Raw genomic sequence first — 18,665 nt, forward strand, 5'->3', positions numbered from 1 at the left:
CTCAGCCCAGGAGCCGCCGTCGTTCGGGGCTCCCCCGAGTGCAGGAACGGGAGAGTTCCCGGCTCGGGGAGGCCCCAGCACAGGAGGGGATCTTGTCCCTCTTCCAGGGCCCTTCAGGGTCTTCAGGCCCCTCTCAAGAGGAGTTTTTCTCTTTCTCAGGTTTTTTGGGGGGATCCCACCACTACAGGGGTGTTTTTTCCTCCCCATTTTAGGGTGTTTGTGCGGCCGCAGCCCCACAAGCCCCTTTTGAGGGGGGATCATGACGGCTTTAAGTGACATTTTTAGGGGTGTCCCCACCCCAAGCCCCTGTAGGGGATGTTTTGTCCCCCAGGGTGGATTTTGGGGGTTCTCTCTACCATGGCCGCTTTAAGGGTCCCCGGTGTTGTCGGGTCCCACTGTAACTGCTCTTAAAAGGGCAACACCGCTCCCGTTGGTTCCGGCAGTGGAGCCCGGGAGGGGTTGGGGGTCCCGGGAGGGGTTTGGGGGTACCTGGGTGATGCCGATGAAGGTGATGGGGTCCTCATGCTGGGTATAAACCTTTGTGAATGTTTCCTGGGGATTTTCAGAAGTCCTGGGTGGTTTTGGGGCCACGGTGGTTTTTGGGGGGTTCCCAAGGGGGTTCACAGGGGTCCTGATGAGGGAATTTGGGCGATCCCGGGGGTGGAATTGGGGGTCCCAAGGCTGTTTTGGGGAACCTGCTGGTGATGGACATGGGGACCCCATGCCAGGTATGAACCTTCTCAATGTCTGTATGGGGTTTTGCGGTTTTAGGGAGTTTTTGGAGCATCCAGGGCTGTGTTTGGGATCAGGGGAGGTTGGGGTGTCCCGGGGGCTTTGGGGGTTCTCGGCAGGTTTGGGGGTACCTGGGCAATGCGGGTGGCAGTGCTGGGGACCCCGTGCTGGGTTTGAACCTTCTCACTGCGCACGGGCAGCGTCAGCGTGTTCAGGGAGATCCTGGGGGGCCCGGGGGGTCACCCCAAATCCCAGGGACCCCAAATGCTGAGGGACCCCCCGAACTGCCCTCACCGCTGGATCTGCTGCAGGCAGGGGGGCACCAGCACTCGGCCCCCACCCTCCACCATCACAGGGGGGCTGTGGAAGAAATCTGGGGGTGCACGGACAGGTCGGGTGGGACCCCCAAAGTCCTGGGGGAGGGGACACAGGGGAACTCCAGGAATTCCCATTGTGAGGGGATGAGGGTGGACCCAGGAAGAGTTTGGGGGGCCTGGGTGGGTCATCGGGGATCCCCAGGAGTCTTGTGGGGGCTGGGGATGGCAAAAAACAGGGTGATCTGCAGGATGGGTTTGGGGGGGAACTGGATTGGAGCTCCCATGGCAGTGGGATGGGGAGATCTGCCCATGGAATTCTGTGGGAATGGCATGGCAGTGAGATATGTCTACAGAATTCCCATGGGAATGGGACAGCAGCGGGATCCATCCTTGGACATCCCGTGGGAATGGGATGTCTGAGATCCATCCATGGAATTTCCATGGATTTCCCAGCCATGGATTTGCCCTCCCAAATCCCACATTCCCGTTCCCGTATTCCCATGGGAATTCTACCCTCCCCATCTTTACACTCCAGCGCCTCCCGCCCATATCTGACCTATTTCCGGAGACATTCCCTGCAGCTGTGAGCCAGGGAATTTGTTAATCCCTCAGCCTGGATATCAGGGATCCCCATGGCGGTGCCACAGTTGCCATCGCAGCCCCACAGATCCCCCAGCCCCGGCTCCCCCCGCTCAGCCCCGCTCTGGCTGTGCCGCTGCTGCAGCATCTGCAGCTCCCCGCTGGCGCCGTGCCGGTGCCGCTCCTTGTGCCGGCCCTGGCTATCCCAATATCCCAGCTCTGGCTATCCCAATATCCCAGCCCTGGCTATCCCAATATCCCAGCCCTGGCTATCCCAATATCCCAGCCCTGGCTATCCCAATATCCCAGCCCTGGCTATCCCAATATCCCAGCCCTGGCTATCCCAATATCCCAGCTCTGGCTATCCCAAGATCCCGGCTCTGGCTATCCCAAGATCCCGGCCCTGGCTATCCCAATATCCCAGCCCTGGCTATCCCAATATCCCAGCCCTGGCTATCCCAATATCCCAGCCCTGGCTATCCCAATATCCCAGCCCTGGCTATCCCAATATCCCAGCTCTGGCTATCCCAAGATCCCAGCCCTGGCTATCCCAATATCCCAGCTCTGGCTATCCCAAGATCCCGGCTCTGGCTATCCCAAGATCCCGGCCCTGGCTATCCCAATATCCCAGCCCTGGCTATCCCAATATCCCAGCCCTGGCTATCCCAATATCCCAGCCCGGGCTATCCCAAGATCCAGCCCTGGCTATCCCAATATCCCAGCTCTGGCTATCCCAAGATCCCGGCTCGGCTCCGCCCGGCCCCGCTCGCTGCGGCGGCGCTGGAAGGGGATCCCAGCCAGGGACCCCATGGACATGGACTGCGGGAAGCCCGGGCCGGGCTCCGACAGCGCCGCGTGCAGGGAACGCAGGGAGAGGAGAACTGGGGGGACATTTGGAGATTTGGGATCGGGGGGTCACGGCTGAAGGAAAGGGGGAACGGGGAGAGCCGGGAAGGGCATTTGGGGATGCCAGGAGTGACAAGAGGGGAGGCTAGGGCTGGCTAGATGAGGCGTGGCTGGAGTTCAGGGCGTTCCTGTACCCAGGAAAGGGAGCTCCAAGGGTCCCCGCTGTCCCCATTGCCAGGACAGGGCAGGGAAAGCCGGGATGGCTGGGAATAGGTGTCCCGGGTGTCCTGAGTGCTGAGGAAAGGAGGGGCTGACTGCTGGGAGAGGCAGGAATAGGGGTCTGGGGGGTAAATGGGTCAAGGAGAAGGGGGCTCTGGGGGCTGCGAGAGGCGGGATGGCCGGGAAAGGGGTGCAGGCGTTCCTGGTGCCGGATAAGGGGGTGCAGGGTGGGACCCACGGCCGGGAATGGGGGTTCGCTGGGATGGCGGTGCCCAGGAATGAGGGTTTAGGGGCCCCTCGGCGCTCCGGAATGGGCGATCAAAGAGTCCCGGTGCCGGGGTCCCCCTCACCTCTCGCCGCCCCCCGGGAGCGCCCCCGGCCCCAGCGCTGGAGCCATTGCGCTGCTCCGCTGCGGCCCCGCCCACAGCCCCGGCCCCGCCCCCAGAGCCGCTTCCGGCTTCGGCATTGGCGCCGCTCTTTGCTGCCCGCCAATGTCACACATGGCACTATGATGTCATACAGCCATGCCATGATGTCACAGCCATCTCTGTGATGTCACACAGTCCCCTCTATGATGCCGTAGCTGCTCAGTGACCTCACACAACAAACTCTGTCATGTCACAGCCCCATCTGTGACCTCACACAACCCACTCAGAGCTGTCACACAGCCCCTTTCTGACATCACAGCTGCTCTGGGCCTCCAGGACACAGCCACAGAGGTGCTGCTGGGACACAGCCCCCTCTGGCATATCCCACAGCCCCTGCCAGTGCTGAGCCCCTGGCAGCTCTGTCTGGGCCTGCTCTCTGTGTCCCTGAGCTGCCCTGGCAGGGCCCCAGCCCTGCTGGGCTGTGCTCAGGAGCTGCTCCTGGCCAGAGCTGTCTCCCTGCTGTGGTCTGTTCCCATGGCAACATCTGCGCCATTGTTATGGTCTGGTTCCATGGCAACTATCACAGCCCCTGTTGCTATGGTCAGTCCCTTGGCAGCTCCATGGAGACCCCATGCCAGGGCTGGTTTCCATGGACAACAGCTCAGGCCTGGAGCTAGAGCCTGTTGCCATGGCAACCATTTGCAGTCCCATCCCCAGGCTCATGGGATCCCAGAGCCACAGAATTGGCTGAGTTGGGACGGAGCCATGGGGATCCTCCAGTCCAACTGCTGGCCCTGCACAGGACACCCCAACAATCCCAGCCTGGGCCTGGCAGCGCTGGCCAAACGCTGCTGGAGCTCAGCCAGCCCTGGAGCTGGGAGCCTTCCCTGGGGAGCCTGTTCAGTGCCCCAGCAGCCTCGTGGGAGAAACCTTTTCCTCACATCCAGCCTAAACCTGCCCGCCTCAGCTCCAGCCGCTCCCTCCACTCCTGTCCCTGGGCACCAGAGGGAAGAGGTTCCCGCAGCCCCCAGCCAGGGACCCGCTCCCAAGGCTGCTGCCATGGCAACCAGGCCTGGCACCAGCTGGGATGCTCGGTTTCCATGGGCTGGGCTTCAGGAATGGCATTCCCCAATTTCCTGCTCCCGCTGAAACCGTGCTGCTGCTCACTTCCCTCCCACCTCCCATGGAAAGCACAAAAGACAAAGATCCCAGGCTGGGATAAGAACAATTTATTGAGAACAGCAACGAGATAAGGCAAAAACAGGAACAGAAACAATTTTGGTAACAGAAAGGATAAGACAAACTATTCACAGGGAAAACTAAAACACCACCGACTGACTCTTCCTGGCCACGTATTTCCTCCTGCCAAGAAAGGACACCCTTCTACTCTGGTGAGAGAGAGAGAGTCCTTTTCCTGCCCCTGGCAATGACCTGAGATGGGATTGAATATAATGGACCATGATCACAGTCTCACATTCTTTGATCCCACATCATGACATTGCCATGGGCAGGAAAAGGTACAGGTGTCTTCCCAGCATGGATCCCAGGGAACACGGATCACCAGGTCTCTTCCCAATGTGGATTCTCCATGGGTGGATGAAGCTGGAGAAGTGCACAAAGCTCTTCCTGTATTTTGAGGCACTTGCAGGGCTTCCCTTACCGGTGCCTCCGTTGGTGTCTGCCAAAGTTAGACCTGTCTGAGAAGCTCTTCCCACACTGGGTACACTTGTAAGGCCTCTCCCCAGTGTGGATATGTTTGTGGGTATTGAGGTTGGATCTGTGGATGAAGCTCTTCCCACATTCCCCACACTCGTAGGGCCTCTCCCCAGTGTGGATGCGCCGGTGGGTGATGAGGTTGGAGTTTCGCTTGAAGCCCTCCCCACAGTCGGGGCAGCGGAAGGGCCTCTCATCAGTGTGAATCCGCTGGTGCAGGAGGAGATTGGAGCTGGTCTGAAACCTCTTCCCACACTCGGGACACTCGTAGGGCCTCTCCCCAGTGTGGATGCGCTGGTGGATGACAAGTTGGGACTTGAAGCTGAAGCCCTTCCCACATTCCCCACACTCGTAGGCCCATTCCCCAGTGTGGATCATCTGGTGGCGGATCAGGCTGTTGCTGTGGCTGAAGCTCTTCCCACACTCCAAGCACTTGTAGCGCTTCTCCCCATCCTGAAGCTGCTCATGGACCACCAGCTCAGAGCCCTGGCTGGATCTCCGGCCGCCTTCCCGGCACAGGGTGGGTCTTTCCTCCTCAGAGCACCCTGGGATGGGTTTGGAGCCCCTTCTCCTGTGGGATCTCTGGGGATTTTCCTCCCTGTTGGATTCCTGCACTGTGGAGCTGCTCACAATGGCCTCTTTCACGAGGTTCTGCTGCGGGGATTTGTCCTCCCTGGTCTCCATCCTCAGCTCCTTGTCTGGGGGAGGAAGGACAAGGAGAGGATGGGATTTGCCTCCGTGCCAGAGGGAAGGGGAAGGAGATCCCCCCAGTGCGTCCCCGGCAGGACGGCGTCAACAGCGGGGTTGTCCTGCAGCCGGGGGCCAGGCTGGGCTGGGAGATGGAGCAGGAGAGAGGGGGAAAGGGGCACTGACTTCCTCCTCACCTGCCTGGGTGTCCTGGGACATCTTCCTCTTCCTCACAGCCTCCTTCTCCATCCAGCCAAAGTTTGGGATTGGAAAATCCTGGTTTAGGAGAAAACAAGGAATGAGCACATTGAGTTTGATGGTACTTCTTACCAAGTCCATATTTAGAAGTCATCGGGGCATCTGCGGTGCCTTGGTTTGAAAGGAAAGGTGTTTGCCAAGGAAGGCAGAAACCTCCATTTAAAATGATAAAAATGTAAACATCCCATCCCCTCCGAATTATTATAATCTTGAAATCAAAGTGATCTCAGGTAATGATCTGGGAATAGGAACAATATTTTTTTTCTAAAGAAAGGAAAATGAAAATGCAGCAGTACAAAAAAAAACCAACAACAAATAAACAACCCACCAACAGAGTCAGAATACAACCTGACACCCTGTTGGTTAGCATGCTGGTAGCAGTCTGATTAAATGGTGGCTGCAGTCCTCCTGGAGTGACTGATGTGGTTCTGTTGAAGCAATGATCCCATAGAAGATTGTAGCTTACCTCTGAAGTTCCCGTGCTGTAGATGGGTATGGTCTCTCCTCTGGGAATCCAGTGGAGAAAGACTGCCTGTGGTGCTTTGATGCTCTGATTATATCCATGCAGGAATGCTTGGTTCCTCCCCCTGGGTGGAGCATCTCACAATGGGATGATGTCATTTTATCAGTTCTGCAGTGAGACTCAATGGCCCATTAACAGAAGATATCCCCCTGGAGGAAGGATGGGTGGTGGAAGAGATAAAGAGCACTGCCCCACCTGGTTTTAACAGCTGGCCCATTAACAGAAGATATCCCCCAGTTATGAGGGATGGGTCATGGAGGAGATAAAGAAAACTGCTCTACCAGGTTTTAACAGATGGTGATAGAATACATACTTTTGGTTACATCTTGCATTGCAACCCAAGACATGGGGTCCATAAAAATTGTACACCACCAAAATTCAGCACTGAAAATGCTTTCCAGAAGTTCCCCATTTCTGTTCTCTCCCTTTTGGTGTTCAGGCTTTCACCCCTGTCCCAACTGCTGGGGGTCATGCTTGTACTGGGGGTCCCCTGTCTACTCAGTCCCTGACCTCTTCAGGCTGCTGGGAGTGCCAGGAATATGAAAAGTTCCCCCTGTTTCCATCTCCTCACGTAGGGATGCTGAGACACCCCAGTATCCCCCCAAGGGGCATTTTCCATTCAGCTTTGAAGTTCTTCATTCTCCAAACATCCCCCCCAAAAAGCAGAACCCAAGAAGGACCCCCCACGATATCTGGGCCACATTCCCCCTCCCCGGTCACCTGTGGGATGGGGGGTGATGATCCCAGAGGTGGGGGGGCTGTGAATTCAGGGAGTGCTTGACCTCGTGGTTCCTTCTCCTTTTCCTGATCCTCCTATGTCCCTCCTTCAGGCTGAAGAAGCTGCTCCAGGAGTCAGAAGCAAAACTCCAAGTCCCTTGGAGCTTCAATCAGCCCAGCTGAGGGCAGGGACTGCCAAAGGCTCCCCAGGGACTGGTGAGAACAGATCCTGGAGGCCAGGATTGCTGGGAGCCAAAGGCTCTGAGCAGGGAACTGCAATGCTGAGCCAGCCCTGGCTGGGTTGGAGGAAGCAGAAAGGCCAAGCCCTGAGCCCAGGCCTGGCCCAGCAGGGCCTGTCCCTCACGGGTGGCTCAAGGCTCTTTGTGGGGCAGTGGGATGTGAGGGGCAGCAAGGACAAATGCCATAAACCTGTGTGACACTCCAGATCCTTATGGAACCAAGGGGCCAGTGTGACACCATGGGAAGTTGTGGAACCAAGGGGATCATTGTGGCACTCTTGGGCCCATGGAACCAAGGGACCAGTGGGACAGTCTGAAGCCTTATGGAAACAAGAGGCCACTGTGAGCCTGCAGGGCTGTAACACCCCAGAACACTTCAATGCTGGTGGTAACCAAAGGTTCCTGTGCTTGAATCTGGCGCACAGGAGAAACAACAACCAGATCTTCTCAGCATGGACAGATGCAAAGAATATTCTTGGTAGGAAGGGACCCACAAGGACCATCAAGTCCAACTCTTAATATAATGGCCCACACAAGGATTGAACCCACAAACTCGGTGATACTGGCACCATGCTCTGACCAACTGAGCTAAGAGGTCAAAATGACACAAAATTTAACTGACGAAATAAAGACAATCAAGGAACTGTGGCAAAGGGTTTAATACAACATCCAACTGCACAAAGAACTCTTCCCATAGCCTTAACTTTGCAAACTTAGCTCATTTAACCTAAAAAGTGTTAACCCTTAAGATTTTGGGTAACATTAAGATATCCAAAAATATTCCAGGTACGTAGGATAGGAAGGAGAATAGAAAGAGACCAGAAAGACAGAAGATCTACAGAAAAACACTTCCAGGATGATCCCAGTCACTCCCACTACAATCTCAGTCACCCCCAGTATGAGCTGTTGCACCCAGCCACCACCAGTACGGTTACAGTCACTCCCAGATACTCCCAGTATGATTCCAGTCATGGCCAGAGTGACTCCCTGTCACTCCCAGGATGGGCCCAGTTGCTCCCAGTCACCTCCAGTATGGTTCCAGTCCCAGCCAGCACCTTTGCAGTCACTCCCAGTATGATCCCAGCTAGTTCCACTAGGATCCCAGTATGACCCCAGCATGGGCACAGCTGCTCCCAGGATTATCCAGCATGGTTCCAGTTGTTCCCATTTACCTGCACTGTGGTTTCAGTCTCTCCCAGTCTATCCCAGTTGCTCTCAATCACTCCTCAGGTGTTTCCAGCCTGATCCCAGTTGCTCCCAGCCACTCCCAGTCACCCTGAGTGCAGTCCCAGCTGCTGCCAGTATGGTCCCAGTCTTGCCCAGCATGGCCCAACTTCTCCCACTGTGATCCCAGTAGGATGCCAGTTACCCTCAAGTTGGTTCCAGTTGCTCCCTGTCCCTCCCAGTGTGATTCCAGTTGCACCCAGTTGGCCCCAGTATAGTCCCAGTTGCTCCCCAGATGATCCCAGCTGCTCCCTGCATGGTCCCAGTTATGCCCAGCTGGAGTTGCCCCCAGTGTAGACCCTGTTACTCCCAGTTGTTCCCAGTTGTCCCCAGCATGGTTCCCATTGTTCCCAGTTTGTTTTCAGTCATCCCCAGTATGATCACAGACACTCCCAGTATATGCCAGCTGCCCTCAGCATGTCCATAGCCATTCCCAGACACTCCTAGTAATCCCAGTTAGGTGCTTGTTATCCCAGTATGATCTCAGGCCCAGTATATCCCAGTCAAGGTGGGATTCACTCCCTGAATTCACAGCCCCCCCATCCATGGGATCAACACCCCCCTATCCCACAGGTTACCAGGGAGGGGGAGCTCGGCCCAGGTATTCTGGGTGGTTCCTGGGTTGGGTTTTTTGGGGGTGATTATTGGAGAATGAAGAATTCCAAAGCTGAGAAAAAAATGCCCTTTGGGGAGACATTTAGGGTTCCCAGTGGCAGCTGCTGGCAGAGGCAGCCTGGAGGAGCAGAGCCCTGTGTCCCCGAGGACCCCAAAGTGGGGATCCCAGAGAGGGGGAGCGCCATGATTTGTGGGACCCTCAATTAAATAGAGAGGGACAGGGGGGTCTCCTTGGACCCAATGCACCCCCAACTAGGGAATAAGGGGAGCAGGGACCATGGGACCCAAAAAACCCCAAACATCCCTAAGTGGGGAGATGGAAATGGGGGGAACTTTTCAAATTCCTGGCACTCACAGCAGCCAGAAGAGGTCAGGGACTGAGTAGATGGGGGATCGCCATTACAAGCGTGACCCCCAGAAGCTGGGACAGGGGTGAAAGCCTGAACACCAAAAGGGAGAGAACAGAAATGGGGAACTTCTGGAAAGCATTTTCAGGGCCAAATTTTAGTGGTGTACAATTTTTATGGACCCCATGTCCTGGGTTGCAATGCAAGATGTAACCAAAAGCATGTATTCTATCACCATCTTTTAAAAACTAGTGGAGCAGTTTTCTTTATCTCCTCCATGACCCATCCCTCATAACTGGGGGATGTCTTCTGTTAATGGGCCAGCTGTTAAAACCAGGTGGGGCAGTGTTCTTTATCTCTTCCACCACCCATCCTTCCTCCAGGGGGATATCTTCTGTTAATGGGCCATTGAGTCTCACTGCAGGACTGATAAAATGACATCATCCCATTGTGAGATGCTCCACCCATGGGGAGGAGCCAAGCATTCCTGACTGGATATAATCTGGGAATCAGAACACCACAGGCAGTCTTTGTCCACTGGATTCCCAGAGGAGAGACCAGACCCATCTACAGCACGGGAACTTCAGAGGTAATGTACACAATTCTATGGGATTATTGCTTCATTGCTTATCTGAGATCACTTTGATATCAAGATTATAATAATTTGGAGAGGGCTGTTGCTTACATTTTTATCAATTTCAATGGGGGTTTCTGCTTTCCTTAGCAAACACCTTTCCTTTCAAACCAAGACCCCCCAGATACCCAGGGACTTCTAGAGAGGGTCTTGGACAGAGGGACCTTCAAACTCAACGTGCTCATTCCTTGTTTTCTCCTAAACCAGGATTTCCCAATCTCAAATCTTGGCTGGATGGATGAGAAGGCTGCAAGGAAGAGGAAGATGCCCCAGAACACCCAGGCAGGTGAGGAGGAAGTCAGTGCCCCTTTCCCCCTCTCTCCTGCTCCATCTCCCAGCCCAGCCTGGCCCCCGGCTGCAGGACAACCCCGCTGCCGACGCCGTCCTGCCGGGGACGCACTGGGGGGATCTCCTTCCCCTTCCCTCTGGCACGGAGGCAAATCCCATCCTCTCCTTGTCCTTCCTCCCCCAGACAAGGAGCTGAGGATGGAGACCAGGGAGGACAAATCCCCACGGCAGAACCTCGTGGAAGTGGCCATCTTGAGCGGCTCCACAGCACAGGAGTCAAGGAGGAAGGAAAAGTTTCAGAGATCCCGCAGGAGGAGGGGCTCCAAACCCATCCCAGGGTGCTCTGAGGAGGAAAGACCCACCCTGTGCCGGGAAGGCGGCCGGAGATCCAGCCGGGGCTCTGAGCTGGTGGTCCATGAGCAGCTTCAGGATGGGGAGAAGCGCTACAAGTGCTTGGAGTGTGGGAAGAGCTTCAGCCAGAGCAACAGCCTGATCTGCCACCAGATGATCCACACTGGGGAATGGGCCTACGAGTGTGAGGAATGTGGGAAGGGCTTCAGCTGCAGCTCCCACCTCATCATCCACCAGCGCATCCACACTGGGGAGAGGCCCTATGAGTGTCCTGAGTGTGGGAAGAGGTTTCACAGCAGCTCCAATCTCCTCAGGCACCAGCGGATTCACACGGATGAGAGGCCCTTCCGCTGCCCTGACTGTGGGGAGGGCTTCAATCGAAACTCCAACCTCATCAGGCACCGGCGCATCCACACTGGGGAGAGACCCTACAAGTGTGGGGAATGTGGGAAGAGCTTCAGCTGCAGCTCCCACCTCAATACCCATAAACGTATCCACACTGGGGACAGGCCCTACGAGTGTACCCAGTGTGGGAAGAGCTTCTCAGACAGGTCTAACTTTGGCAGACACCAACGGAGGCACCAGTAAGGAAAGTCCAGCGAGTGCCCCAAGTGCAGGAAAAGCATTCCCCACAGCTCCAGCCTCCTCCCCCCTTGGAGGACCGAGGTTAGGAGGAGACCTGGTGATCCATGTTCCCTGTGATCCATGCTGGGAAGACACCTGTACCTTTTCCTGCCCATGGCAAGGACATGGTGTGAGATTAAAGAATGTGAGAGTCTGACCATGGCCCTGTCATTATATTCAATCCCATTTCAGGTCATTACCAGGGGCAGGAAAAGGATTCCCTCTCTCTCACCAGAGGAGAAGAGTGTCCTTTCCAGGCAGGAGGAAATAAGTGGCAGGGAAGAGGGCATCCAGTAGTGTTGTCGTTTTCCCTGTAAATAGTTTGGTTTATCTCTTCTGTTACCAAAATTTTTCCTGTTCCTCTTTGTTCTTTATCCCGTTGTTGTTCTCAATAAAAAGTTCTTATCCCAGCCTGGGATCTTTGCCTTTTGTGCTTTCCATGGGAGGTGGGAGGGAAGCGAGCGGCAGCGCGGTTTTAGCAGGAGCAGGAAATTGGGGAATGCCATTCCTGAAGCCCAGCCCGTGGAAACCGAGCATCCCAGCTGGTGCCAGGCCTGGTTGCCATGGCAGCAGCCTTGGGAGCGGGTCCCTGGCTGGGGGCTGCGGGAACCTCTTCCCTCTGGTGCCCAGGGCCAGGACTGGAGGGAGCGGCTGGAGCTGAGGCGGTATCATGGGGTGACTTTACCTTTAAGGTTGTTTTGAGAGCTAAGGAAGTTGATGTTGCTAGGGACTGATGGGTGTCTTTTCTCCTGACCAATTATTGGTCATTACTGGAATTGACAGCAGTTTTGACCGTTGAAAAGTGGGATCAACTTGTGAACGCTACCTTAAGATGTAAAGCCAGAGTACTCTTGTCTCTCTTTGTTTTCTGGCTGTGAAAGGTAACAGAGCTCCAGGCCTCCCGTTCCCTGCCCGCCCATGCGGCTGGGTGGGGGCTGGGCTGAGCTGCCATGTCTCCCGGTCAGGAGATGGGGCCTGCGGGGCTTGCCCTGGGCTCTGGCCGGGCCAGGCCGGTTCCTGGCTCAGCTGCAGGTTTTGCTGTGACTGAATTCACCAGGGACTGCCGAGTGAAGAAAGAAAGGGGCTCTGAACCTGCGGCGAGCTGAGGCAGCGACCAAACTTTCCAGAGCAGCCATGAAGAATCTTCTATCGCAGACAGCTCTAGCCGCTGCTCCAGCAGAGATCACAGAACCACCTACAAAAGCCTGGGCAAGATTTTAACCCTTTCATTACCCAGATGAGACTTGCAGATTAATTTTTTTTATCCAGAGAAAGAAAAAGAGAGTAATCAACATGTAAAGAGTCTTTATAAAACTATCAGAGACAGTAAAGAAAAGAATTAAGTTTCAGAAGGGGTAGAGAATAAGAAAACGCTTTATGAGCTGAAATACCTTTCTCTTGAGGCTATGGGAATGGACAATAAGGTCTTGAAAAAACTCCTTTAATTCATGACACAGTATATGGGCAGGAATGGAGTGTTCAAAGTGTGAATTTTGAGTAAAAAGTAGAGTGATTGTGGTGCGGTGAGGTGCTGGAACAGGGTGAAGCGAAAATTTGAGGCCTTGAGAGCCAATGAGAAAACTGTTTTCCAGTAGAGCTCACAAAGACAGATGAAGAAGACTTTTGCCTTTGAATAACTCATCCTTAAAATGCCATCCCTAGACTCATGGCCCATACACATCTCAGAGTGATGTGAAATGGGAGGAGTGAGCTCTGAGAGCATCATTTCTGGGCAGCTGACATCAGGGCAATAGAAAACTATAACAGAAGTAGTTTTCTTGTGAGAAACTCTATAGATTAGCAGAAAGAGACTTCTGTTTCTCTACAAAGACTGATAAAAAGACTCTAGCGAAAATAGGGACTGTTCTGGACACCAAAGTTCCAAGGTTCTTTGGTCTCTGTGTTGTCATGTGAACAAAAGAATGGTGGGTAGTAGGGGATAAAAAGAGTTTTCTGGAAGTTTATTCTGGTGTTCTTATTCTTATATTTTGTCAATAATCTTTCTTTATTCCTTTTAAGTTTTAAGCTTGTTTTGCTCTTGTTCTAATCCATATCTCACAGCAAAAAAGAAGTGATTTTTTTGTTAGTTACTGGTTTAAAACCACGACACTGCATTACCAGCTTGCTGCTGTGCAGATGCTGCCACCACCCAAAGCACGGGCCTGTGTCCCTGAAGGGACCCGCCCTGCTCTGTGGCCTGGACTGAAGGTGGGTCCCTCCTGCCAGGGCAGGGCCCAGCACAGCTCTTCTGTTCCAATAAAGAGATGGAGCTCCCACCCCAGTGTCTGTCTGGTACCACCAGCAAAGCCCACACAGCACCAGCCCTGGCTGAGCTCCATGTCCAGGAGCAGGCAGGGTTGACCACGGTGTGGGCAGGCAGGAGCCAGGCAGGGGCTGCTGTGACCAGAGGCAGGGCCCCGAGGGGCTGGGGGAGTCTGTGTTGAGCATCCCTGGGCTGAGGGCACATTTCCTTCAGTGGCATCACCTGGGCCTGCACCTCCTCCAGTGCCATGCCCAGGAAAAGAGGCAACCATCAAGAGCATCTCCTGGGACAGCGCCTGACCAGCAATGTCAGCAGGCAAAACCAAGGTTTTGTTTAGCAATGACCCTTTGATGAAGTCAAAGCTTCACAGTCAGAGCAGTCCTCTAGTACAGATGGGAGTACACTTGGGGCAGACATCTAAGGCCATGAGGTCACAGAAGGCTCTGGGGTGACAGCAGGCTGAGGTGACAGCAGGCTCTGAGGTCACAGAGGTCCCAGAGCCCCGTGGTTGCCCAGCACCACAAGGACCGAGCAGTCAGTCCTTGACCACGACTGTTGTGGCAGCGGCGGCGGCGGCAGCAGCGGTGCTGACATTGGGACAGCGGTGTCAGGACAGTGGTGGCAGCAAGAGCTGCAGGACTGGCAGTGGGCAAGGCACCATGGCCTTTGCTCTGCGCCTCCTCCTCCTGCTCCTCCTGGCAGTGGCCCTGCCTGACAGGGCTGCCCAGGCTGCTCCGTGGCGAGCACGGCGAGCAGGTGAGCCGGCAGCCTCGGTCCCCTTTCCCAGGACAGTGCTCCCTTCTCCCTGGGAAGTGTTTGGGATGGTTTTCCCCAGGGCTTTAGGGAGGGTTTTCTCTGTGGGAGGGACAGAGGCCTCAGGGGCCCTGGGCTGGTCCCACTGCCCTTCCAGGGATGTTGCACAGGGCCTGCAAAGAGGGTGGAGAGTGCCCAGAGCCAGCCCAGAGCTCCCCAGGCCCCTCTGCAGCTTTGGCCATGTCCACTGACATGTGGCTCCCATGGCCTTACCCAAACCCCCTTGCAGTGCCCAGTTCCCTAAAACAGAATGGGATCCCAGCACACCATGGAATGGTTCTGATCTGTGCTCCCTTCTAGATTGGGATCGTGACATGGAGTACCTGAAAGCCCTGGCACATAATGGTTTGAGATCCATGGAGAATGTTGGAGGCAAGTTTTCAATGTCCCTTTCTGCACAGAATAATCAGTGTCAAGGTGGCAAGAGCTCACTCACGTGCCATTTCCCTTGAGAGTCTGAAGATTGATGGATTCTGGAAACCTCGCCCTGCTCCCTTCTGGAGCCCTGAGTGATCCCACAGCATTGCTGTCAGTGGGAGGAAGGAGCATTTAGCTGTCAATCCTCTTCCCATGTGCAATGCCAATGTTTATTGTTCATGAAGAAGTTCAGTGTGCTCTGTGAAGCCATGGAGAAGAGTAGAGAGGGAAGGGGCTGGGCTCAGGGCTGTGCCTTGTGTGGCTCCTTTGCTGGCCCCAGGGAGCCTGAGCTGCTCCAGCTGCCACTGCCAAGCCCTGGCCCTGCCTGGGGCTCAGTTCAGAGCTGCTGGCAGCTCCAGGGAGTCCTTTCTCCCCTGACTGCCATGCAAGGGGCTCCTTCCATCCCAGTGTGGGGCCACTGCAGGCACGTGGTCCCCCTGCTGCTGCTCCTGAGTGGAAGGTGGAGAGGAGGGAGTGCCTTGGAGGGCAGCAGTCACCCAGGTGCACTCACTGCCACTCTGGCCTGAAGGAGAAATGGAACTACTTTCCATTAAGGTCCTCCTAGATGGAAGAACCAAGACACAGAAGACAAGAAATCCCTGGAGGCATCCCAACTTCTGGACAAGATGCTGAGTGATCTGGAGAGACGCCATGGTGGGTCCATGTCCCTCAGCCTTCTCCTGAGACTCAGCAGCCGGGGGCTTTCTCTGCACATCTGGACAGTGTGCCCAGCACAGCAGGAAGGGATCCATGGCAGCCTCGCTGCCCCGCTGCTGCTTTCATGCCCTGCAAGGCTGTTTCCCAGGCTGGCCTGGCTGCAGCTTCTCCCCAGCCTCTGCAGGAAGGCATTTGGCATCAGCTGACAGGGAACCCAAACTGCACCATGGGTCATAAACAACCTGAGATCCCTTGCAATTTCCCGGTCTTGGGCTAGATCAGGTGTAGGGGCTGTTTGGAGGAGGGAGGGCCCTGGCCCAGCCTCAGTAACCTGGGTGTTTTCCCTGTCCTTATCCATGATTTGACAAGTATTGCCTCCTGAAGATACCACCTCACCTAATGGCGAACAGTTCTATCTTATCCAGCTGTCCCTTTTCCTTTCTCAAGTGCTGGAGGAAATGTCTGTGCAGACAATGACATATGCTAGAGGAAGCAACGTCTCTGTGCCAGCTGCTGATGCAGGAAAGGAGGAGATTCCAGGCCCAGGCACAGGAGGTAATTGCTGTGCTGGGCTCTCCCTCGGCCGGGCTGTGTGCCAGCAACTCTTCCCCCATGGCTGGCCCTTGCACGGCTGAGCAGCAGCCAAAGCTGGAGGTGCCACGGCTTCCAGGCCTCTGGAGCTCATTCCCAGCCCCTGGGAATCGGGATTCCTGCACCAATGTCCCTCCCACTGCAGCTGCTCCTGGAGCTGGCCCTAAGCATCCAGAGGCCCAAGACACAGGAGCAGCCCCGAGCGAGAGCCCTGCTGTGAGCCCAGGGCCACAGCCAGCCCTGGCTCCCAACTGGGCAGGGGCTGCACTGGCCCCTGACAGGGCCTGGCTCTGTCCCCTTGGGCTGGGGGAGCTGTCACAGAGCAGGGAGGGTCAGGGGTGGCAGTGGCTGCTCAGGGATGGGTTTGGCCCGTGTCCCTGGAAGGAGCCACTGCCCAAGCAGCTGCACTGTCCCTGGGCTCTGCTCCTGGCCTTCTGGGCTTTGTTGGGTGTCACAGCCTGTGCCAAGGGGTGCCAAGGTGCCTGCAGGCCCCAGCTCTGGGGGAAACAGAGAATGTCCTGGCCGTATCCAGTGTGCTGCCAGCTCAGCCGTGGAGCACAGCACAGGCTCACGCTGCCCATTGCTCCCACAGAAGCGCTTGGCAAGTCAAATATAAATGCTGAGAATGCACCGAGCACCCCAAGAGTGTTCTGTCCGCAGGATGTGCGCAAGTCCTGCATGATAGGCACTGTAGTGACACTGTTCACAGTGCCCCTTTCCATGGTTCTCTGCTATGTTGGATTCCGGTGGTGGAAGGACAAGAAACGGTAAGTTGTTGTTCATCCCCACCCTCCAGCTTCTTGAAAGGCTGCTCATAGTCAGGAGACATTCCCAGTGAAGCTGCTGTGGACTTGTGGATAGTCCTTGGTTGTCCAAATAACTCTGCTGAGAGTTCTGCTGCTGCCCAGGCCTTTCATTGGCCTCTTAATTGCTGGGCCTTGTCCTGGGGAGCCCGCTGGGGCTGCAGCCAGTGCTGGCTGCCACTGAGGCTGCCTGGCCAAGAGCAGCCCCAGGAGCAGCGGGCAGAGGCAAAGCAAGGTGGGCAGGAGAAAGAGCGGGGACGAGATTGCCCTTGAAAGGCAGAGGTGCTCTGGGGCCCGCTCCTGGCCAGGGACCCTGCCCAGAGCCATCCCCTGCTCTCCAGGGCCTTGAGGGGCAGCTGTCCAGCTGGGCCAAGCTGTGCCAGCAGCTCCAGCCCTGCTGGGGAGCCTTGGCAGCTCTGGGCCCTGCTGTGCAGGAGGGTCCCTGTGTGCCAGCGGCAGCTGGGGGCCTCAGCCACCTCTTCTCTCCACAGTCGCCCTGCTGCAGCTCCAGCTTCCCGGCCAAGAAGGCGCGACTCTCCCTTGCCCCCAGGGAGCCCAAAGACTGTCCGGTTTGACAGCTCTCAGACGTGGCCTCAGAAGGAGGAATCGTTCCAGAAAGCAGAACACCAGCACTCCGTGCCTCCTCCACGGCCCCCCAGCCCGGCTGTGAAGCAGAAGCCCCCTGAGATCCCCCCACCTCCTCCCCTCCCGAGCCGGCCACCCTGGTCCAGTTAGGACTGAAAGTGGGCCAGTCACAGCAGGGCTTGGGCCACCAACAGCTTGGGCCATCTGCTCTTGGCTGCAAATAACACGTTACCTGTGGGTAACAGCCAGAGGCAGTTTTCCTACTGTTTTACTTTCAACAGGGAAGGGCTGAAGATTCTTCCCATGCCCTGTCTCATCCTTCACTCTTTTGATTTTCATATAGCTAGGTGCTTGCTGAATCTTTTCAAAGAACTTTATTAACACTTCATGTTTTACCCCACCTAGCAAGGGAAAAAAAAAATAAAAAAATTCCTCAATTTAGACTTCATTTTTACTGTGGTTGAGCCTCTCAGATTTTGAGCAATTGATTTTCCATGGTACTTCTTCCCTTTTCCTTCCTATCTACCAAAAGTTCGTCTGGACAGGAAAATCAACAGAATTACTAAGATTCACCTCAAAACCCAGAAGAGAATCTAGCACAAAATATTCTCCCTGTGTACTGCAAAACAAGAAATATTCAGAGGAAAATACTGTGGGAGCTGAGGCTCGTGGAACTCCCAGAATCCTGAGCCTGCAGAGGAGGCAAACAGCCCTGGCAGTGGCTGAGGGGAATTCTCCTCACAGACTCCTCAGAAAGTGTGTCACTTCAGGAGGGGAAAGCTTTTAAACTTTGCCTTACCTTCCTCCTGTGCTAAAATGTAAGGCTCCTCCTGAGAAAATACTGAGCTACAAACAATTCTCCATTCCTTAACAAAGCTACTCAGGTGCTCAACTTAAAGAGTAAAACTAAATGTGGTCAGAAATTTCCCATCAAAGCCCATTTGCAGAGAAACCCCACCATATGTGAGCAAATATTTATTAGCACGAGTTCACCCTAAAGATTGCTCCTTTTTTGTCCCAGAGAGAATATTAGAACCATTTGCTCTTGACAGGACTCCTTGGATGGCCCCCAGACCTGGCTCCTCACCACGCCTTGCCTGGGCTGTTCATGCAGCCGGGTAGCACCACCTGACTTTGCCACCCTGTTCAGACCTTGGGCATGGCTGGTGCCACGGTCCCCTCTGGTGCCACGGTCCCCTCTGGTGCCACGGTCCCCTCTGGTGCCACAGTTCCCTGCTGGCTTGTGACATGTCCC

General features: G+C 55.4%; 2 protein-coding genes across 2 annotated transcripts in view; one reads left to right on the plus strand and one right to left on the minus strand.

The window, feature by feature from the left end:
• Positions 1-18,665, minus strand: part of LOC147646504 (uncharacterized) — a 29,060-nt gene that overhangs the window by 3,125 nt on the left and 7,270 nt on the right. Inside the window, exon 3 of the mRNA XM_086873306.1 lies at positions 4,786-5,280. Coding sequence (XP_086729432.1) covers positions 4,786-5,280 — 495 coding nt within the window. The remainder of the gene's footprint in view (positions 1-4,785; positions 5,281-18,665) is intronic.
• On the plus strand, positions 15,236-17,858 carry LOC147646505 (uncharacterized). Its single transcript, XM_086873371.1, has 4 exons — positions 15,236-15,428; positions 15,879-15,986; positions 16,615-16,789; positions 17,317-17,858. The coding sequence occupies exons 1-4, from the start codon at positions 15,401-15,403 to the stop codon at positions 17,558-17,560; spliced, it is 555 nt and encodes a 184-aa protein (XP_086729497.1). The 5' UTR covers positions 15,236-15,400; the 3' UTR covers positions 17,561-17,858.

The sequence above is a fragment of the Cyanistes caeruleus genome, unplaced genomic scaffold, assembly GCF_971803275.1.
Source record: "Cyanistes caeruleus unplaced genomic scaffold, bCyaCae1.hap1.1 HAP1_SCAFFOLD_94, whole genome shotgun sequence".
Lineage (NCBI taxonomy): Eukaryota > Metazoa > Chordata > Aves > Passeriformes > Paridae > Cyanistes > Cyanistes caeruleus.

Coding starts and splice junctions, on each gene's coding strand:
- LOC147646505 (XM_086873371.1), top strand. CDS start 15,401: ATGCTGAGTGATCTGGAGAGACGCCATG. Junction 15,429..15,878: donor TGATCTGGAGAGACGCCATG/GTGGGTCCATGT, acceptor TCCTTTCTCAAG/TGCTGGAGGAAATGTCTGTG. Junction 15,987..16,614: donor TCCAGGCCCAGGCACAGGAG/GTAATTGCTGTG, acceptor TTGCTCCCACAG/AAGCGCTTGGCAAGTCAAAT.